The 20,581-nt window shown below is 35.1% G+C and overlaps 1 protein-coding gene across 2 annotated transcripts; it reads left to right on the top strand.

The window, feature by feature from the left end:
• The first annotated feature begins 591 nt into the window (after positions 1 to 591).
• Positions 592 to 19,680, top strand: LOC107495030 (E3 ubiquitin-protein ligase BRE1-like 1). 2 transcript variants are annotated; one of them, XM_016116082.3, is made up of 19 exons: positions 592 to 1,120; positions 1,924 to 2,085; positions 2,202 to 2,286; positions 4,086 to 4,313; positions 4,411 to 4,572; positions 8,193 to 8,386; positions 8,460 to 8,543; positions 8,657 to 8,776; positions 8,906 to 9,092; positions 9,182 to 9,342; positions 9,430 to 9,501; positions 12,201 to 12,277; positions 14,599 to 14,793; positions 15,295 to 15,367; positions 15,502 to 15,588; positions 17,493 to 17,630; positions 17,703 to 17,905; positions 18,010 to 18,175; positions 18,699 to 19,680. In XM_016116082.3, exons 1-19 carry the CDS (start codon positions 995 to 997, stop codon positions 18,828 to 18,830), a joined length of 2,652 nt encoding a protein of 883 aa, XP_015971568.1. In that variant the 5' UTR covers positions 592 to 994; the 3' UTR covers positions 18,831 to 19,680. The 2 variants fall into 2 exon arrangements, with proteins under 2 accessions (XP_015971568.1, XP_020980899.1); XM_021125240.2 differs by lacking the exons at positions 18,010 to 18,175; positions 18,699 to 19,680 and having other exon boundaries at positions 17,692 to 17,837.
• The last annotated feature ends 901 nt before the right edge of the window (positions 19,681 to 20,581 follow it).

The following is a 20,581-nucleotide window of genomic DNA, read 5'->3' as shown; positions in this document are numbered from 1 at the left end:
CAAAAAATGGGATGCATCCCACAACCACACTAGTGTGGAACCTTTCTAGCTCTAACTCGATTTGGATTCCTTCCCAAACTTCTATGTGAATGAGACCTATATCAATTTAAGAATTTCGTACTTATTAGAATTTTATGTTCATTAAAAATGGCTAAATTGAGTCCAAATAAATTTTTTCTATGTCAACAAAATTTTATCAAGTCATATAATGAATTTACATATCACTTAATTAATGTTTTAAGTATATGTATCGTTAATAAAAGTTAACAAAAGAATTAACATAAATTATTTATTAAAATTTAAAAATTTAAATTAAATCAATTAAAATTTTAGAAGTAAAATTGAATCTGTCCCCAAATTTTAGGAGTTATTTTAAATATTAACTCAAGATAAACACGGGTCTGGTTTTTAAAAGCTTAGAATATCCCAAATAATGAAATCAAATAATCCCTCCGGCGACGTTCATGCACTTTGTACAAATGCCGTTTAGACGTGTATAGGAAATTACGAAATTATCCTTCAAGTCCTATGGAAATTACACGCGATGCCATTTCTTCACAGAAAAATACAAATACTTTAAAACATTAACTTTCTCTCTCCTCCTTCGCATTCCAGAGAGAAAGAAAATGGCTATGCAGAGAACTTAATTGAGAAAGGACCAACAGAGAAGAGGGAAATAGTAATAATACACGCGGAGACTGAAACCCTAGATTTCTTCCTTACAACAACATGGTCTCGAAGTAGAGAGTTAGATATATAGACAGCTATAAAAACTCATCTATTTATTTTCTTTTTTTTATGAATGCTCCTTGTTTGGGTGGGGTTTGAATTAGGGTTTTGTAGGATTGTTTAATTTGTGTTTGTCTTGGAATTATAGTTTCTGATTGTATCTGGGAATTGCTGGCGCACTATGTGAAGGATTTGAATTAGGTTTAATTGGATTCTGTGTGATGTGAGTGGTGTGAGTGGGCGTGTCTAGGGTTTGTGTGTGTTTATGTTTTCAATGGGCAGCATGGGTGAGTCAGACAGAAAACGGCGTCACTTTAGCTCCCTGTCACCGACGGCAGCACCTGCTACTGCCAAGAAGCTGCCCTTCTTGCCCATTTCTGAAGACAAAAAGGTGAAACCATTATGATCTTTATTTATTTGTTTGTGTATCTAAAACTTGTGCTTCAAATTTTGCAGTTCATAATGTTCCATGGATTTTCTTTTTTTCCTTTCTTTTCTTTAGTGCCCTTTGTAAATTGTATTTTTGTCCATCCTGATCTTTCGTGTAAATGCCAACTAGCAGGGTATATTAGCTTCTTGTGTTTTGCTTAGTTAATTTATATTATAGCAAATGCTTAATAGTTATAACCATTTGCATTGCCTATTTTACTTTTTGACACGCATGATTGTCTTTCGATGAATAATTAATAGACTAATAGAGTTACAGTTTACACTTGCCAATTTACTCTGTTGATTATTTGCAATACCCTTGTTTTGGCTTTTGGATGCTAAGGATATAAGATATATGTTTTAAGGTTGCCTTTTCTGATCCTACCAATTCTTTTCTTTCCACTAGAACTGAGGATTGTTCTGCTACTCTTTATTTGTAGAGTTACTACTTACATTGCTATATGATCATTTGTTTAATTCCTTTGTTTGCTTGAGTATCATTAGTGTATACTGCCGAATAATTATGAAAAGAGAAAGTTGTGTCTGTGTAAATGCTGATTGTTTTATCTCTTTATGAATTCGTGCTTATCTATAACGATTAAAATTCTGAAGAGGTTACTACATTGTTGGACTTTATTTGAATGTTGTTATGGACTGTATTTAGTACTTCATATAGATCGAATTTAACAATCATGCATATGGGAAGAACTAAGGTAATAACCTGCATGGGTAATTCTAATTGAACTTATGGCTCTCTTATTACAGCTTGATATTGCTGTACTTCAGTTTCAAAATCAAAAGCTTATGCAGAAATTAGAAACACAGAAGCTAGAGCATACGGCTCTTGAGAATAAATTTTCTCAAATGAAGGAGAGGCAACAGTCATATGACTCTGCTTTAACAGTGGTTAAGAAAAACTGGGAACAGGTAATTTATTTTGTGTTTCATTTTTTACTCCTTAAGTTCAAATATTCCATGCTTTAATTTGTCTTATGATTTATATCACAATCACTTGCTGGGCAATATCCGCTTTCTGCACAAAGCTGGTTAATGACTTGGCATCGTGTTCTGAACGCTCGAGAGAGTATATCTGCAACTTGGATTCAAGATACGCTGCCGTTGCTAGTGGTGAGGTCACTTGATCTTTCTTATTATTTTATATGATTTTTTGCTGCAAGACAATGCCATGTAGTCATTCATTCAATCACATGTATTTTGAAAATACTCATTTTTGGTTTACATTATTATCGTGCTGTAGTTTCCCTTTTTGCTAGAAAGGATTATAAAATAAATTTGAAGTTGTTCCATTGATTGCTAGCAAGTTCTTTCGTAGAAGTAGTTATTTTAAAAGGCATAGTTACATAATACACCTCTTTCAATTTCAGACTTTTATTACTAATCCGAAATTGCAAATGTAAGTGGGATGCAACTCTATTGGGGGTTTTAATTGTTGGCCTTCATAATTATGATCTATAAGTATCATAGTTGTTAATTGCATCCTACATCATGTCATTGCCTTGGTAGGCATCATAGAGTGACAGGTGAAATCAAACATTCTGGGCAACAATTTTTTCTTTTTTTTTACACAAAACATGATCAAGTCACCTTTGAGTTTAAATAATGTCTGCTTTTTGATCCTTTTAATCTGAGTTTGCTATTTTTCCTCATTCAGACTTCTTAGGTTTCTATTCTCTTAATCTGTTGAAGTTCCAATTTTGCCCTCACTTAAAACTGAAGAAGTTATAGTGTTTCCTTAACTGAAACTCATCTTTTTAAATATACCAATCACAATCAATCTTTTGCATTTCCGGAAACAGAGCAACTAATTCTTTCACCAAGCAGGTGCACCAATAGTTCCCATTAAGGATTCTATATCTCATGTTCAAGCTTTTCCAGCTATGTCCATCTAAGTTTTGCAAGTTAGTGGTGTTATTATGAATTTTTTGTTTTGCCTTTAATGCTGAATCATCAAATTATTAATGCTGATTAATTTTAAGAATCAACTATCCTGCTAAGTGACAGATTTTCTTGACTGGCCTAGTTGATTATTCTACAAAGCTGCGTTTGTTTCCTGGATATGACTGTAACTGGGGGACTGAGACTGAGTATTGTGTTTAGGGGAATGGATCCTCTCAATTTTTTTTAACAATTGAGAGAGTAAAGTGTAATTTCTCACCATTAATTTTATAAGTGGGACAAAAAATAAATATGAGAGAGAGAATAATGAAGGGTTAGAGATCACACTTTACACTCTCAATTTTTTTTAACAATTGAGAGGATCCATTCCCTTGTGTTTGGTCAGATACTAGAACTAAAATTTCAGTCCTTTTAGTACTTCCAAAAAGTAGGGACCCAGGGGATTGAAATTTTTAGAGAGAGAGACTGAAATTTTTATAATATTTCTTTCTAAAAATACACTCATTTAATTATTCAAATTCTAAATATACCCCTCAATCTCCATATTTATCTTAAACCAAACATGATATTGATTCATAACCGAGTCCAGTACATTTTATACCAAACACAATACAGAGACTTAATTCAGTCTCTGTTGTCGGTCTCTGTCTCTCAGTTTCCCTTCCAAACGCAGCTCAAAAGATTTTCAGAAACCATGCAAGTTCTTGACCTCAACCCTTGGGCTATAAGGGACTTATGGGCTGGGTAGTTCTTTTTTTTTTGGGGGTCTTTTCAAGTAAATTTTGTTGTCATTACTAGGGGGTGTGTACTATTTGGGTGTAAATTTTGTGCTTTGTAGTTCATGGTATTTTGTTTTATGTTTTTTAAAAATTTGTTCTCTGGTGTAGTATTACCAGTTGTTAGATCTCAGTTCTTTTTAGGATTAGATTTATAGTTTCAGAACTTGTATTAACATCTGTATGTGGCTGGAAATGTGGTTGGTTAACAAGGTCATTTGATCTGCATTGCAGATGATAGTCCATCAACTGTTCATGATGTTTTTCTCAGCAGACTGATGCAAACTGGTGCAACTGAAAGCTCTTCCACTTACAACTGTGTAAACCAGGTGGAAGAGCAGAGACAATTGAATTCCGAAAAAGAACAAAGCATTTTGAAAAACGTTGTTACAACTATTCATAAATTTTGGCGTTTGAAGGATGGATTGCATACTGCAGTACTGAAGAAGCTTCCAGGAGATGGTAAGATATGAGTATATTTGTATGTGATTTATCATTTATTAGGCTTATTCTGTTGGAGCAGTTTCTTAGCTTTCTTGGTTACATTGCCTGTTTATAGTTTCATACAGGCAGAAGCTTTCCGCTGATTTAGAAGGGGAAGTTAAAAATTTGAGGTCAGCATTCAGTGAATTGCATTTAAAGCACAAGTCTTTAGCAAGCGAGTTCCAAGCTCGTAGAGATCTTGATGCCAAAAATAAAGCAGAACTTTGTAAATTGAAAGGTAAATTCTTGTGATTATGATATATGATATATATTTATCTTTATCCCCACTTTATTTCAAGTTGTTTTTGGTTTTTATTTTTTCTGTCGTTGTCTGGGGGATGGAGTGGGTCAATTTGTCAGTTGTCGTTATACTTTTACAACGTATAATTGGATTAATTTAAGAGATAAAGAATAAATGACGTGTGAATAGGTAAAATTTTTTTTCCCTTTCAATATTAATTTTTGTATTTGACCATAGAAATTTGAAACAAAAGGAAGAAAGTAAGTACTAGGAAAATATCTTCTGGTTTATGGTAGCGAAAATGAGAACAACATGAATAAATGATGGTCCGAACTCCGAAGATGAAATTTGTTGAGTTGCATGTGCAATGATATATAGGGGTACGTAAATTATTTTTATCCTTTACAGTAGAATCAACTAAAAGGAAGACAGTAACTAAGGAAAAATATCATATTGTTTAAGTTAGCATAAAATAGAACAAACGAATGTAGAAAAGGAAAATGTTAAACTCAATATTGTTGCAATATTTAATACTTTCTTTACAATGAAATGAAAATTAACAATTTTCTGAAATGGCCTTAGTGACAATGTTGGAGCAAAGCCATAAAAAGAAACCCAAACACAGCAGGTTTATGGGGGTGAGGTGGCATGGGTGCCATTTTGGTTTCTTTAGGTGAGGAGAGAATGAAGGAACAATACATGGAAGGAAAAATATGTCATCTTTTTTATGTGTTTTGAGGAAAAGGAAAGAAAGTGAAAATGAAGAGACAGTAAATGTGTTGTGTTAAAATGACGTATATTCCCTTATTGTACTAAAAAATAGATGTCATTTAATTCAATTTTTAAAGGATTACACAAATTTAAGAATTATTTTGTAGCAATGTTACTAAGAAATAAGATTTAGTAACATTTAAATAATAATGTTTTCCCACAAGGGTGCTGGTGTAGCTGCACACTACAGCGCCAGGAGAACGGAGAACCCAAGTTCTACTCTTGGAGAGAGCACCAGTTGGGAGAGAAAGCTTGACTATGCTCGAAAGGGGATTAAACCCTTTCCCGGTAATAGGGACGAGGAACACTCTTCGGAAACCAAAATAATAAAAGTTGTTTTAAATAGTTGCTTAAGCGAAACTAAATTTGGTGTGGACACTGCCATTTTTGTACAATTGATTTTGTTGGGGATATAATGGTGAATTGCTTCTTTCGCCTTTTTCTCTCATTTTTCTGCACACTTGGGACTTGGGAGGGCGAAGTTTTTCAAGTGGGCATTCACACCTTTCTTTTTCTTCCTCTATTTCTCAGTTATCCCAACTTCAGTGTAAACTCACTAATCCGGTGGTCCTCCTGTACTCTTCCTTTCCTACTTCTCCTCTTGTACTCATTCAGCACATTGTGTTTATGGAGTGAAAGGCAGCACACTGCCTCAAGATTGTTGCTTTAATGTTAATACCAATTTCTTCATAAGGAAAATCATAAAGAATTGCTCTTAAGTAGGACATGTGTGGTGCTTGTTAGGGATGAATAGAGGCTGGGTCATTGGTGCTCTGTTGGGGCTTACTAATGGAGTGTTAGGCCCAGTTTGGGTAAACAACTTAATTAAGTTCCTTTTGAAAAAAGATCTTAAACAATAAATACTTATATTAAAAATAGCTTATAAATAAGTTATTTTGTATTTGGTTTTTTAGTCCTAAAAGTGCTTATTTTAAAAGAAGAGTAATAAAAAGCTTTTTATTATAAGAGAAGTCTTTTTTTTTAGCTTCTCCATAAGCACTTAAATAGTTTTTTAGAAAGTTACAATTTGGTTTTGAAAATTGCACCAAACACTAATGCTGTAACTTTTCATAAGTTAAAAGTTAAAAAAAGTTACTTATGGACCTATCCAAACTGGCCCTTAGTCCTAGCATGGATATAACTGAGCTAGGCCAAACTTCTGAAAGCTTTTTTAAATGCGCATTTAGGCAATTGCAAATTGCTGGTAGTTTAAGTAAATGGAGATATATTTGCCATTTGGAAATTGCAATAAAATTAAACTTCTACGGCTCCTTGAGGAAAGAATTATTTAATTTATTTAACTGGAAATATGAATCTATTTTTTCTACTTGCATATCTGATTTAAGTTTCTTTGGTATTGAGGCAGGATAAACTTTTATACCAAAAATAATATATTTTGAATTTCGTAATTTTATTTTAAGGGAAGAATGGTTGGGTAACAGTTGAGTTTAGTTTTTATTTTTAACTTCTGTTTTTGTTTTTATCAATTAGAAGGAAATTGGTTGAGTTGCCTCCGTGTGACGTAAGGTCATGGGTTTAAGACGTGGAAGCCACTGATATGTAATTATCAGATTAGGCTTATCTACATTACACCCTCTGGATATGGCCCTTCCCCAGACTTACGTTTGGATGGCGGCTCATGGCGGTAAGCCGAAAATCCGCTTTGCGGGAAATGGCGGACTACCTAAACAATACTTGTATATGCACAAAAAAACATGCAGAAACACTCTAAAGGTAATAAATTATAAAATCTAATCACTTTAAGCAACTTTCTACTCATAAGGCATCCAATTAATTCAGCAAAATAAACATAACATCAGTCATAATACACCATAGAATATAAGAGGCATGGGCAGGGACATTATAGTCACCGGCTTGTCTTGAACCTATGTAAATTAAAAAAAAAAATGGAAATAGAGGTTTATAATGTAATTTATAGCACCGAACTTATGTAAATAAAAGGGGAAACAGGAAAGTAAGAAAGGGTAGGAAGAGTCTGGAACAGAAAATAAGTTACAAAGCAGAGAGAGGGAACCCGTGGCTTGCAGCAGCGGCGAGTGGCAGTGAGCAGTGAGTCAGCGACGACTTCGCCAGAACACAGAGAGAACAGCAGAAAGGGAAGACAGAGAGAAGGAGGAACTAGAGTTGGACAGTGCTGCCTGGCGCGCAGCCCGTGGTTCTTCCGGCAGCAAAGCAGCCTGGAGCAGAGAGGGAGAGGGAGAAGAGAGTTTTTGGACCGTCAGAGAGGAAGAGGCAGTTTTCTGTAGAAAGGAGGCTGAGGAAGGTGAGTTGTAGCCTTTTTGGGTTCCTAAATGACAAAAATAATCCTCAATTTTTTCAAAAATCCAAAAAACCGTGCAATTTCCGCCATTTCTATTGCAGTCTGCCATGTTGCCACCGCAATTGCAGCCGCCATTTCACCGGCGGCATGGAAGAAATCCACCATCCCATAACATTATAACGCCGCCATACTGCTTTTTCAAAACATCGATTGGAAGAATAGATGGAAAATTTGAGGAAAAAGAACACCTGGAAAAAAATGGGGAAAGAAGTAATTTTCTGGGGAAGAAATTGAAGAATTATTCCAATACTTAAGAAATGAATCTTGACAATTATCATTTGAGAAATAAATCAAACTTTATTAGGAAAGAATCTTAACGGCACAATATAAATGGAGTCGTGAATGTAAGCTGGAGAACTAGAGTGGAGATGAGTGTAAAATTACACTAAACTTCAAGGTCTTGGGGTTCAAAGTAACTGAGGTTCACTGTAATTTACCCTTTACTGTATTCAGCCAAGGTTGGGATATGATATGCAGTTTATTTGTCTTGCTGTTATTTGTTTAGGGGAGCTTGAACGCATTCTTGCAGAACTGGAAGAAAGCAATAGCAAACTTTTTACTCTTAAAGCAGAGAGAGATTCAGCAAAGGGGGCAGTTCTCCCTGTCTTAAATGTTGGAACTGCGCATGTTGCTAGTGATAAAGTCAGAGACAAGCAAAAGGATTTGCAAGATATGGAATCTACTCTGAAGGACCTATTGGTAATGTTGTTGAATTCTTTGGCCCTTTTCTAAAATTCTTGGGATATCAAACCGTAATTATTGGGTTTCTCAGGACCAAGGTTCGTCTCGATTAGTGGAACTGAAAGGTCTTCACGAGGAAAGAATAAGAATATTACAGCAGTTGTGCGATCTACAGGTTGCGTTTATTGTTTGTACCTATGATGTGTTTGGTATTTTCCTATTATGTTTTGCAAGGCTATGTTTTAAATGTATTCTGTTACAATGTTTGACTTGGAATTATTTCATCAGAACACGTTGAAGAATTTGGATTGTATTACTTCTTCCCATTGCTTCCAATTGGTTAGAGATCAGATAGAAAAGTCAAAAGCCGAAGTTCACGAGTATCAGGCTTTATTCGAGAAACTACAGGTTGTAACTGGTTGTTACTTATTTATTTATTTAATTTAGATTTAGATATTTTGACATTGTCGTATGAGGTATGATGTGCTTCTTATGACAGCCCCTTTTGTTTCCATTGCATTTTGCTTATGCCTCTAGGTTGAGAAAGACAATCTTGTGTGGAAGGAGAGGGAATGGTACATTAAAAATGACTTAGCAGATATTTTTCAAAGATCAGTGTCAGTTGCTGATTCTAGAGTGGCTGATTTACGGTCTGAGATACAGAAAAAGATAGATGAAAGAAATGTGATTGAAAATAAACTGCATGAGGAAGCAAGAGAACCGGGTTTGGCTACTTCCTTTGTATAAAGCATACAATGTTATGTTGTGTGGTTTAATTGTTCATAAATGGTAATGAATTTCTATTTGCTTCAGGAAGGAATCAAGTTATAGGAGAATTTAAATCTTTGCTTTCTTCATTTCCTGAGGAAATGGAATCTATGCAAAGTCAACTAAGCAAGTATAAAGAATCAGCTTCAGATATCCATTCTCTGCGTGCAGATGTGCAGTCTATTTCTAATATTCTTGACAGGAAGGTTGGTTTAGTTTATTTATGAACTGCACTTTTTTGGCTGCATAAATCAAGGGCCCTGAAATGTTTCTGCCCTCTTTAATAATGACAGGTAAAGGAATGTGATGTTTTCACTGTTAGGGCTGCTGGTCAAGCTGCTGAAATAAAGAGGCTGCTTGGTGTGGTATGTTACTTATACTTGATATAAAAGAATGTTAGCTGCTTTTGGTTTGTGTGGTCCTTTAATTCGTCTCATTCAGGTTGTGCTCTATAATGAGCAATTACTTGACATGACATTGTATTCTTCCAGTTCTTGTTCGAAGTGTTTCATAAGGTTAGAAAGTAGAAGACAATGTCTGCATGTATGTGTGTGCGAGAGAGAGTTAAAGCAAAAAAGAGACGAATTTAGAAAACTGAGGTAGAACTTCAGAACTTATTCGAATGAATGAATCATTACAAGGGAAGTATCTATTTGGTGAGTCATGTTGTCCGGCAAGCTATACTGGGGTTTATACCGTGGTACCTAGACCAGGTCCTATGTAGTTTAGACTAGTTAACAGCCATGTTGAAAAAGATTTCTGACGGTTTTGGCAGTTGTTTTTCTCCACTGCCGGAAGTGCTTTGCTTATGTACTGTATGAACAAAAAATATTGGCTAACTCAGGGTTGTTGAGATACTGAGAAGTCAACAATGCCTAGTCTGGTGCATGAATTGTTACTAGGTTTATCTGTTCAGACATTAACTGGTTCTTTTGTATCTATTTGAGGATTCTTCCCATCTAACTATATCCTTATCTATCAAATAAAGAAAAAAACAGGATAGTATGTCCTTGCATGGCCAAATTCTTTGTAGATAATCTAGGTAGATCCATCAGAGTTTATTTGATGCAAAATACTTGCTTATATAGCCAATGGCTGACTTGTTATGAGGTAACTTGACAACGTGGAGTTATTGTGTATAAGTTCCAGCTTGCATGGGTGATTTCCATTGGGGATTTTACAGGGCTTAAGAAAAAGGGTTACATTCCAAAGTTGTAAGTAGCATTAAGGTAGGTAATATGAGGAAGTTGCAACAAATTTACGTTGAGTTAACATCTAAGAAGAGCAATGAGGAGTGGGGCCTAGGTGAATAGTTTGATCAGTGGGTCATGGGACCGGACTGTGTGTCTGACCTAGGATTGTTTGGGAGTGTTGCTGAACTAACTAAAATTTACTGTCTTAGGCTTGAGAACCAACAGAATGTGTACGAGGAATGGACTGTTATAAATATCAGAGTTCTATACACCTCAATTGCTTTAAATAGTTTATACTTAATGGATGTGAGCAGAGGTGCACCTAAATTAAGGTGAAAGCAGCAGTAAAATAAATGAAACACGTGAAAGTATCTCACAGTAAGACCCACTCGTCACTATCACTCCAAGAAGATAAAGCGAAAGAAATTGAGCACCAAATACATATATTGATAAAGAAAATCATTAATATATAGAGGAATACAAAGAAGCAGAGGAAAAGAAATCTCCCAAACTAAGAATACATAGAAAATCATAACATCAGTGAATTATGGCTCTACAGAGTCCATATGCTTTACGTGATAGATGCTCAATGCCTAATTTTATTCCAAACAACTCTTCCTGGGTATCTATCATTAAACGTGTAAATTGCGCTATAGCCTCTAGCCAAATACTCTATATAGTGGCATCTATTGCACATTGCCACTAAGATTTTGCCTCTTTCTTTCTCCCAGAACCTGCAAGCCTCAAACAAAGAATTCCACAAAGAATCAGCCACATGGCAGTGCAAAAACACGTGAGACTATTTCTGAATTTATCCAAACCCAACACGCACGCACATAAGGGGTAATGACCTTATGTGGCCTCCTAACCTGCAAATTGTCATTGGTATTAGTTCTGTTAAGCACAACTGTGCATATAAAGGATTTGACTTTGGAGGTAGATTTGGATTTCCATTTTCCATATGGGAGTTTATAAAGAAGGAAGGAAAGGTTTTGTTGTTGAGGATTGTGATAGAGACTTGAAATAAGATTTACAAGTATACTGTTCAGATGTATCAAGTGGCCACAATCTTTTATCAGGGCTGGAAGACATAGGAGCATTACTATTTTCATTTTTTATTTTCATTTTTTATTTTCATAGTTTTCTATTTTAAAGATTTTTCTGAAGGAGAATAAGAAACACGGAAAATGAAAACAGAAACCAATCAGGCCATAAGATGCATAAAGTGGGTGCAGGATAGTGCAGGATACATTATCAAGATTGTCCTATATGGAACATGTTTACTAAGGAAATTAAAATAAATTAGGAGGAGGGTTGTGTTAGGTCTTCGGCAACCAACGTAAAAATATAGCCGAACCCCCCATGACATGCTAATTCTCATTATTGGTTCTTTGTATTATTTATTCCCATTTCATTTCACTTTTATAATAATAGGGTTGTTAACTTGAATTATCACATGCAAGATATAGATTAAATTGTTAGTTCTGCCTCGGACATAATCAGTTTGATGTGTATGAAAAATGTATTGGTTAAGATATAAAACCAGTCTTGTCTTTATCCAAGATCATAAACTGTTGAGATGATATAGCATCCTAGTTTCAATAACCAAATGGTATTGAATTTTGATTTCGTTCCATTCTGTCATCTTACTACTAATGTAGGTGGGAAGTTATATATAGTGCCATTCGCCCTATAGACTAGTGTGAGGTGGCATGTTAATATATAATTCCATTCATGTGCTAGTAGCTTTAGGTTTTGGTGAGATGGTTCATCAAAATGCACAAGGTCATATAAATTGGATAGGATCACATATGTAAGGTGAACAATTTTCTTTTCTTGTAAAAATGCATCTGCCTTTCCTTTTGATGTAGGTTGAAGAATTGAGAGAGAGTGAGCGGGATTTGAAGTTGATACTGGAAATGTTTAGACGTGAATCCATTGATTCAAGGTTCGACTTCAAATTCTCAACTTGAATTTGTATGGTCTATTATGATTGATATGGTTTATATCTTTTCGTCAACTTTGTTTTAGCGTTATGAGAAGAATTTGCTCATGAATATTTTCAGAAAGTTCTAAAGAAGGAACAAATTTATGTGTCTATATGGTCGTAACATTTGATAAATGGGATTATTACCTATATGTTTAGCACTAGGGATGGCAGTAGGGATCTGTGCATGGAGAAATTTGTGTCAATCCTCACAAAGAGGGCTGAATGTGGGATTTCCCCCTGGGGATTAGGATGGGGGAGTAAATGCCCCCTACCCCACAAAGTGATTCCGTTTGGATGGTGACTATGCCTTCGCTCAATGGAGATATTGGTCCCATGGGTAATTTGACAATTTTCATATGCTCACCATACTTTTACTTGAAAGAAGAAAACCACAACCACCTAACTGGACCTAGTTAATGGCTTATGCTCTTACTTCATACAAAATCAGTAAGCTTGTACACTCACCTATAATATTCTTCTGTGCCCCCCTTTGTTTCTCCAATTATTGCTGACTGATGACTACCATCGACTGACATCAAACAGTGACTGGCAGCAGAGGATTTAAGGGGGGCCCATAAATATATTATTTATTGAAAAAAAAAAGGTTTGGATTAATGTAAAAAAGCAACAACCATAAAAAAATTTCTTGTTTTGACTCTTTATAACAACAGGAACAACTGAATAGACTTTTTGTACAATAAAAATTATTAAAACAAGATGGAAGACGAATTTTTAGCAGATTATATGATTGTATATGTTGAAAAAGAGAATGCTTCAAAATTTATTTCAGATGGTAAATTAATAATTAGTTATATGAAATATCGCAGAACAAATTTAAAAATACCAAAATCCTAAAGTATGTAGTTGAATGTTGATTTCCATATAATATAATTAATTTTGACCTATATATTATAAATTATATTTTGTTGACTTTTTGTTATGTTATATTTTAATTTATTTGTATTTAATTTGGCCCCCTCTTATAAAATTTATGGATCCGCCATTGGCGACTGTTGAGGACATGAGCCATCAAAAAATGTGAGCCAGTCAGCCAGACTCCACTTGAGAGTTGGCAAGCAGATTGCAAAAGCAAACTGCAGAAAACTGCACAGAAGACTGGGTGATAGAGGTTTTGCGAGATTTTTTCTGTTGCTTGAATGTGGAGAGGGATGGAGGGAGGTATGGGGCATGGAATGGTGAAATGCTCATGCCATGTTACCTCTATTTGGCACTCAAGGGTTGACGTCCCTTAACCTTAATTTCAAAACAAGGATTTGGGTCCCTTGAATTATTTATTAGGGATTTCAGAGTAGGAGTGGTTGCCCCCTCTTGGTGGTTTTTTGGGGGGTGGGGGTTCTTTATTGCATTATTCTTATGTATGTGACTCAGAAAAGGCCTTAATCCAGATCTTAAGATTGCCACATAAGTGGGTTTCATAGAGTTCTAACAAAATATTTTGAAATACTATAACTTTCCAAACATTTCGAGAATGTTCCATAAAGAACTAGAATGTCATTGGAAAATTGCCAAAGCACTTAGCTGCTAGTGGTTTGTGCTCTGACACTATGAATGTGCTTTTTTTAAAACCGATCTTTGAACCCTTAACCAGGCACATTGACAACAGCTTTTGATATTAAGCGACTTCATTGACCACCAAGATGAAAAGGAAAGGCAGGCAGCTGTTAGAAATTTTATCTTTTTTAGTGCCCAAGATATTGTGATATGATTGTACCATTGTATGTATCGGGCTTATTTTGAGGTTCAGTACAAGTTATTTCAAATCCTTCCCTTCCTTCTCCAAAAGCTTAACTCACAAACACAGTCTAAAGGTGTGGTTTGACAATCTACTTGCAAGCACACTGTGCATTAAATACATATTCTCTAAGAGGACAAAAACATAGTGCAGTTGATTATCATTTTATCTTTGTAAAGTTTCGGTAATCATATTGGCGGAAGTCACATCAGAAGTGAACAGTTAGGTGATATTCCTGGAGCACGTCAGAATTCCAGGCTTGCAGTGGAGAGATCAAGTCAACTTGGATTTCGTTGAAGCCTTGCAAATTGCATTGACTCGTTGCTGAATGATTTCAAAAACTGTTTATGTTAATTTAAATTCTTTTGGAAAAATTAACATATGCATCACAACTATGTTCAATATTTGGTTGCGCCATAACAGTGAAAATTTGTGAGCTTTCCTCTTATTGTGGGTTATTGGCATGCTTGGTCTGATTAGTGCTTGTAACAGAATACGTGGCAAACTAACCGATCTGTGTCTGCAGGGATATCATGGAAGCCCGTGAGGCAGAATACAGAGCATGGGCAAATATTCAAAGTTTGAAAACTTCTCTTGATGAGCATGGCTTAGAACTGCGTGTTAAGACAGCAAATGAAGCTGAGGCCAAATCTCAACAAAGGCTGGCTGCTGCTGAAGCTGAGATAGCTGCCATGAGACAGAAATTAGAAGATTCTAAAAAGTTAATCTCTTATTTGATTAGTTATTGAAATCTGCTATCCCCGGGTTAATCTTTTTCAACGTGATTTGTTGAACTTTTTTGTGCACACAAAGCATTTATTTTTTTTTTCTGTATGAGGAGTTTTCTGAGCTCTCAGTACGGAAGGTATATATATATATTCCAAAAACCTACATTTATATTCTCTGAATATTTATTTATCTATTTTGCCAATTTGTATCCTTTTAATTAATTTCTGTCTTCTGATGTTTCATTTCTAATTTCTAACTTCTCTTAATGAATTCTTTTGCAAGGATTAAGGTTTTCTCTTTTATTTTTTTTCAATCAGTTGGATGAATTTCCTTATTATTTTTGTCAGTAGGGTGGAATTAAATGCTTCATGTGAATGTGATTGACAGGAGCTCTATAAAGCTGTTTCTGTGCTCTATTGAAATTTCTTTATTCTGATATTTTAGAATTTCAGAGCTGGTTACTCATTCATCTGTAATATTTTTATTATTTCAGGGAGATGTCTGAACTGTCTGTTGTATTAAGATCAAAAAATGGAGAAAATGAGGCCTACTTGTCTGAAATAGAGGTCAGCTATTTTGTTTCAGTGGTAGAATGGAATTCTCTGCGCATAGGACAATGGTTGCTTAGAATTCAGTTTCCAAATTTGTCTAGCTCTTACAATGTTAATGTGGTCTCGTTGGTGCTATGATTTTTCTGCAGTCTATTGGGCAAGCATATGATGAAAAGCAGACTCAAAACCAGCATATGCTGCAGCAGATTACTGAGAGGGATGATTACAATATTAAGGTAACTTGGTTTTCTTCTGTCTTGAAATCTGTTGTAGTTTTATGTAAATGTAATTCCAACATTATAATAACTTAATAAGGTTAGTTTGTTATCTCCATACAAGCAAAAGCTTGCCATAGATCTAGTATCAAGTTAAGAAGAAACAAATTCTGTAAATCTGAGATGAACTTCTCAGTCTGAATTGTGATACTCAGATGTAGGGATTATGTCCCAACCTAATATAACAAACAGTGGCGTAAATTGAACATTGTGACACAGATTTGGCCTCTGTCCTTCTCCCAAACACAGGAAACCTAGTCAATGGGAAACTGATGCAGACCGAACACTCACCTAGGATATCAAAAAAAATATTCCATAAAAATTCAACCAGATGGCAGTGCAAATAAAATCTAATATTGGTTCTGGATTTGCTTCCACATAACACAGACATCACATCGGAAATAGCCTTCTATGGCTTTCAAGATTGCAAATTATCATTGGTAATATTTCTCTTATGCATAGCTGTCCACAGATATTTGATTTCAGAGGGAGCCTTGGACTTTAAAATGAGTTTATCAATGTACAAATAGGTTGTATTAAGGGAATGAGTTGGGAACTGAATAGAATTTGCATATATAATTATATGCGTATAACATTGATCAAGAGACCACTTATTTAAGTTGTGGGACACTTTATCAAGGAGGCTCAAAAGAAACAACAATTATGAGAACTTTCTTTTATTGAAGTTATGAAAGAAGCTGAGGCTCCAAGAATTATTGGAATCCTTTGCACTGTTGGAATGGAGTGTTGTCAGTTGTGTAATGGAAGTCAATAAAGGTGAGGAAATGATAGATTAGAGTGCTTTCCGACCCAATGGTTCTTCCAACAATTAAACCAACCATTACCTACCCTAAGTAGTATAGTAGAATTCGTGGGTGCTAGAATGAGTAGCTTTGGTGGCAGTATTAGCATCTCATCTATTTTTGTCAAAGCCATACTCTTGATAACTTGATCCATAAATGATGAGGCTCTAAAGGAAACTCTTATTCTCATTCAGCTGAAGCAATGTTTTTTTACATCAAAGATAAGATTAGCATGTGCCAAATAAGAGCACTTACTTAGGTCTGTTGAGTGCTGGATGCATAATAATAATTAATATAATGGGGTTTCATAACTAATTGGCCAAATATTTAATTACTAACAGGGAAGAGTTTGAAGCTAAAAAGCTGACCCAAGAAATGTAAAACTTAAAATTTGAAACCCTATCACTGGCGCCACATAACTAGATATCTGTGTACACTAAATGGTTTGGTTACTGATACTGACAACGACAATCAGAACAAAAGCATTGTTGGTTTTCTTACTCTAGTAAAAAATTTTTTTGTGCATATTTTATCTTATTCCAGAATTCCAGGGCTGAGATTTGTTGCTGACTGTTGAGTAAATGGAACATTGAATGCTTACTTTGAACTAGCTGAAAGTCAAAAATTAGATTCGAGTCTGGTACATGTTGACTCTAAATCTTTAAATCTGTAGGTTCAGAACAAACTTCTTCAATATGTTGTCTATCAAAAAACTTGTCAGTCACAGATTAATTAATACATGGTAAATTTCGTTTGCCAATACTTTCTAAATTGAAAGATGATGTCCTAGTCATTGTAAATCGTTCACTATCTTACCCATTTTGTCCTACTAGTTAGTATATATTCAACGTTTGCGAATAAAATAGCAAACCGACATCTGTATTCATATCAATGCACATAGCATAACTTAACTTCTCTCCCCCTCATGTTTTTCCTTTCAGTTTTAAAATATTAAAATGTTTAGATATCTTCTCTTTTATTATTCTATCTTAATATGAGTAAGTGCATATATGAAGAAATCATGGCTTGCATTGGGTGCCTGCTAATATTGTTATGGTGCAGCTTGTTTTAGAAGGTGTAAGGGCAAGACAAAAGCAAGATTCTTTGGTCATGGAAAAGCGGGTAATGCAACACGAGATCCAGCAAGCAAATGTAACCCGAAATTTATATGATTCAAAAGCTGCGAGAATTGAGGACCAGGTACATAGATCTTGATATAAACTGCATTTCAGATATGAATTTAGAGTTGATGTCTTATTAGTTCCTATGCAGTTGAAATTTTGTTCAGATCAAATTCAAAGACTAATAGAGGATAAGATGCAAAGTTCTGTCACTTTGGAAAACACTCGTAGAAGGCTGTTGGATGTTAGAAGATCATCTCAACAGGTTAAGGATACAGTTACAGAGGTGCAATCTAAATCTGGTAGTAGTCGAGTTACTTGTATGGAGTTACATGTTGAACTTGAGAAAGAAAGGTATTTCATAATGTAAATATTTCGGTATTTGTATGCTTTAGACAGATTGATTGGAATGCTTTAATTAATTTCTCTTTCTATACACCATTTCATTCTTGTTCTAGATTTTCCAAGAAAAGAATAGAGGAGGAGCTGGAGGTTTCTAGGAGAAAGCTTTCGCACCTTAAAGCACAGAATGAAGGATGCTCGGTGATTGAAAGACTCCAAGAGGAACTGGCAGAGTACCGGGAAATTGTTAAATGCAGTATCTGCCAAGACCGAACAAAAGAGGTACATGATTTTCTTCCTCTTTCTGAATGGATTGTGAGCTATTATGTTGGGTAAAATTTGTAAACATGCTGGATAGAATAGTCTCCTATTATAGCTGGTAAATACTTGAAGTCATCTTTGACGCTCCTTGGCTTTATATTCGAGGATGGGAGCTTTATTTTGTACGAGAGTATTTAAATAATTTTTGTCTATCTATGTTGAAAGGAACAAAGGTTTTAGGATTTTTGGGATGTCAATGGGTTATTTAATGTGTACAACATGGACATGAAAACGATAGCAGCTGCTAAAATTTATTAGCAGCCCACTAATAGTAGGTACATGTGACCTTAAGGACAAGGTGGGATATTATGTGGGGTAAATTGTTAGTAGTTAGCTACAAAAGGAAGAGGGGAGAATTATATGAACTCTTGGAGTTAAAAAACACTAGAATTTCCTCTAGTAATTATTGAATACACATTAGTTTTTTGTATTTTGGTTTGTGTTTTACTAAACTTGTCTTTCTTTTTCCTTTTTTTTTTGTCAGGTGGTAATTACAAAATGCTACCACTTGTTTTGCGGTACATGTATCCAGAAAGTATCTGGGAGTCGACACCGCAAATGTCCACAGTGTAGCACAAGCTTTGGGGCTAATGATGTTAAGCCTGTTTACTTGTGACTGGAAACTTGGAGTTCTCTCCTGTGGGTTGGCGGCCAGACCATAGTTTTCTTTTGAATTTTCTGGTAAAAAAGAAATGGGGTATGAATACTCAACAGTTGATAAGGAACTTTGGCAGGGAATACTGAGTTCCTGTCCGGTTTTGATTTAGATCAAAACGGATTCTTTTTGCTGGTACTTTTTCTTGGTACCATCTGTACTTTGTTGAATCTGGAATATTTAGATTTAGAGTTTAGTATAAAGAACTTGGAGCCATAGGAAAAGTGATAATTGTTCCATGCAGATTTATCATAATACATCTTCCGATGCGATTTGGAGAGGTCATCAAGGTTGGCCTTCGCTGTGCGATTAATAATTCGAACTGTTGTATTCCTGAAACATGGCAAATTGCCTTGGAAGTTGACTCTAGAGAGAAGATATTCTGACATCTGTAGTTTGATTGCTAGAAACACAAATTTTGTCTTGGGATGCTTTTGTATATACGTTTGATTTGATTGTATAATTTGTCGTTCAATTCCCTTTTTGATAGCCTGTAATCCTTGTAATGGGTAATGCTATGCCAAACGATTTTTGCTCGGTCTGTATAGTTATCATAACTTGATTCTATAAATTGTATAGAGTCTTGTTTCTTATGTGTTGTATTGTTGAAGCTTCGGTTCTGCCAATTGGAGCAATGGTCTCTGTGGGGGCGTCACTTGATATGTATATCCAAAAACAGAATGTTTGGATGTGAACTTGGTGCTCACGGGTACATCGAGTCCGTTCTGGTTAATTGTTTCTTAGTATTTTTTTTCATGGTGAAAAACCATGTATTTAGTTATTATGGTTTCGGCCTTCATTTCTGATTTAACAGGAATTCAATGTGTTGCAGATAAAAAAATCACCCTAAAATTTTTCTTCTTGGCTTAGCTCGAGACTAAGAAGAACACCGATGACCTGAGGACTCCTGGCCCAAAAGGCATCGGGTTCTCTTGCATAGAGAGCATTAAGGTCGAATATCGAGTAGTATTTGGAACTTGAAAATGGTTAGGGAGTGGCGACAGTGGTGGTAAGATAATTCGTGATGAAGGAATAAAGCTGGGTTAGGACGAACTTTGTGTCCTTGTGCTGTCATTATCGAAGATAGTTTAGACTCGCTCTTTGCCTTACTTGGAGTCTCTTGAAATTCTAGAAACATACGAGTTTTGCTAGGATTTTAAGGAATGAACTCTTTGGTCCTACAAATGGGCCCAACGGTAAAACTTGGTGGAACTGAACATGATAATGATGAAGTACCATCCATATCCACAAACTTAATAATATAAAGCTCTATTACTTGTTGGATATCACGCTCTTTTATATCGGACACTAGCTGTCATCCAATGGAAGAAATTGATATTCTACTTGTGTGTTTAATTCCAATTATTTCGATATACATTAGAATAAAACTTTTAAGCTTTATCAAAGATTACAACCACCAAGTAAGCATAATAATGGAATAATTGCATACAAGACATGCACTATCATCTTTACATATAATAGTTTTATTTGGATAAACACGACTATATGTTCACTAGAATTTGAGCTTGAGAATACATTAGAATTAACGAATGAATTATTTAGAAATTAGGATTTAGTATTTGTAGGACAGTCATTTTTTTTCCTTGATCTCTTGCTATTTCACAGTTACTACGCGCAAAATTGGGACACCTTATATTGTTCTATTTCACTTTTTCTGACTGCGAAATTTCGTTAACGCCTTTCTTTCCAAG

The sequence above is a fragment of the Arachis duranensis genome, chromosome 6, assembly GCF_000817695.3.
Source record: "Arachis duranensis cultivar V14167 chromosome 6, aradu.V14167.gnm2.J7QH, whole genome shotgun sequence".
In the NCBI taxonomy this organism is placed as follows: Eukaryota; Viridiplantae; Streptophyta; class Magnoliopsida; order Fabales; family Fabaceae; genus Arachis; species Arachis duranensis.
This window is presented reverse-complemented; position numbering and strand designations above follow the sequence as displayed.

What these genes read in the sequence shown, in the direction of transcription:
- LOC107495030 (XM_016116082.3), top strand. Translation starts at nt 995, where the DNA reads ATGTTTTCAATGGGCAGCATGGGTGAGTCAGACAGAAAACGGCGTCAC. An exon ending in TTAAGAAAAACTGGGAACAG is followed by an intron (nt 2,086 to 2,201) that starts GTAATTTATTTT and finishes TTCTGCACAAAG; the next exon opens with CTGGTTAATGACTTGGCATC. An exon ending in ATACGCTGCCGTTGCTAGTG is followed by an intron (nt 2,287 to 4,085) that starts GTGAGGTCACTT and finishes TCTGCATTGCAG; the next exon opens with ATGATAGTCCATCAACTGTT.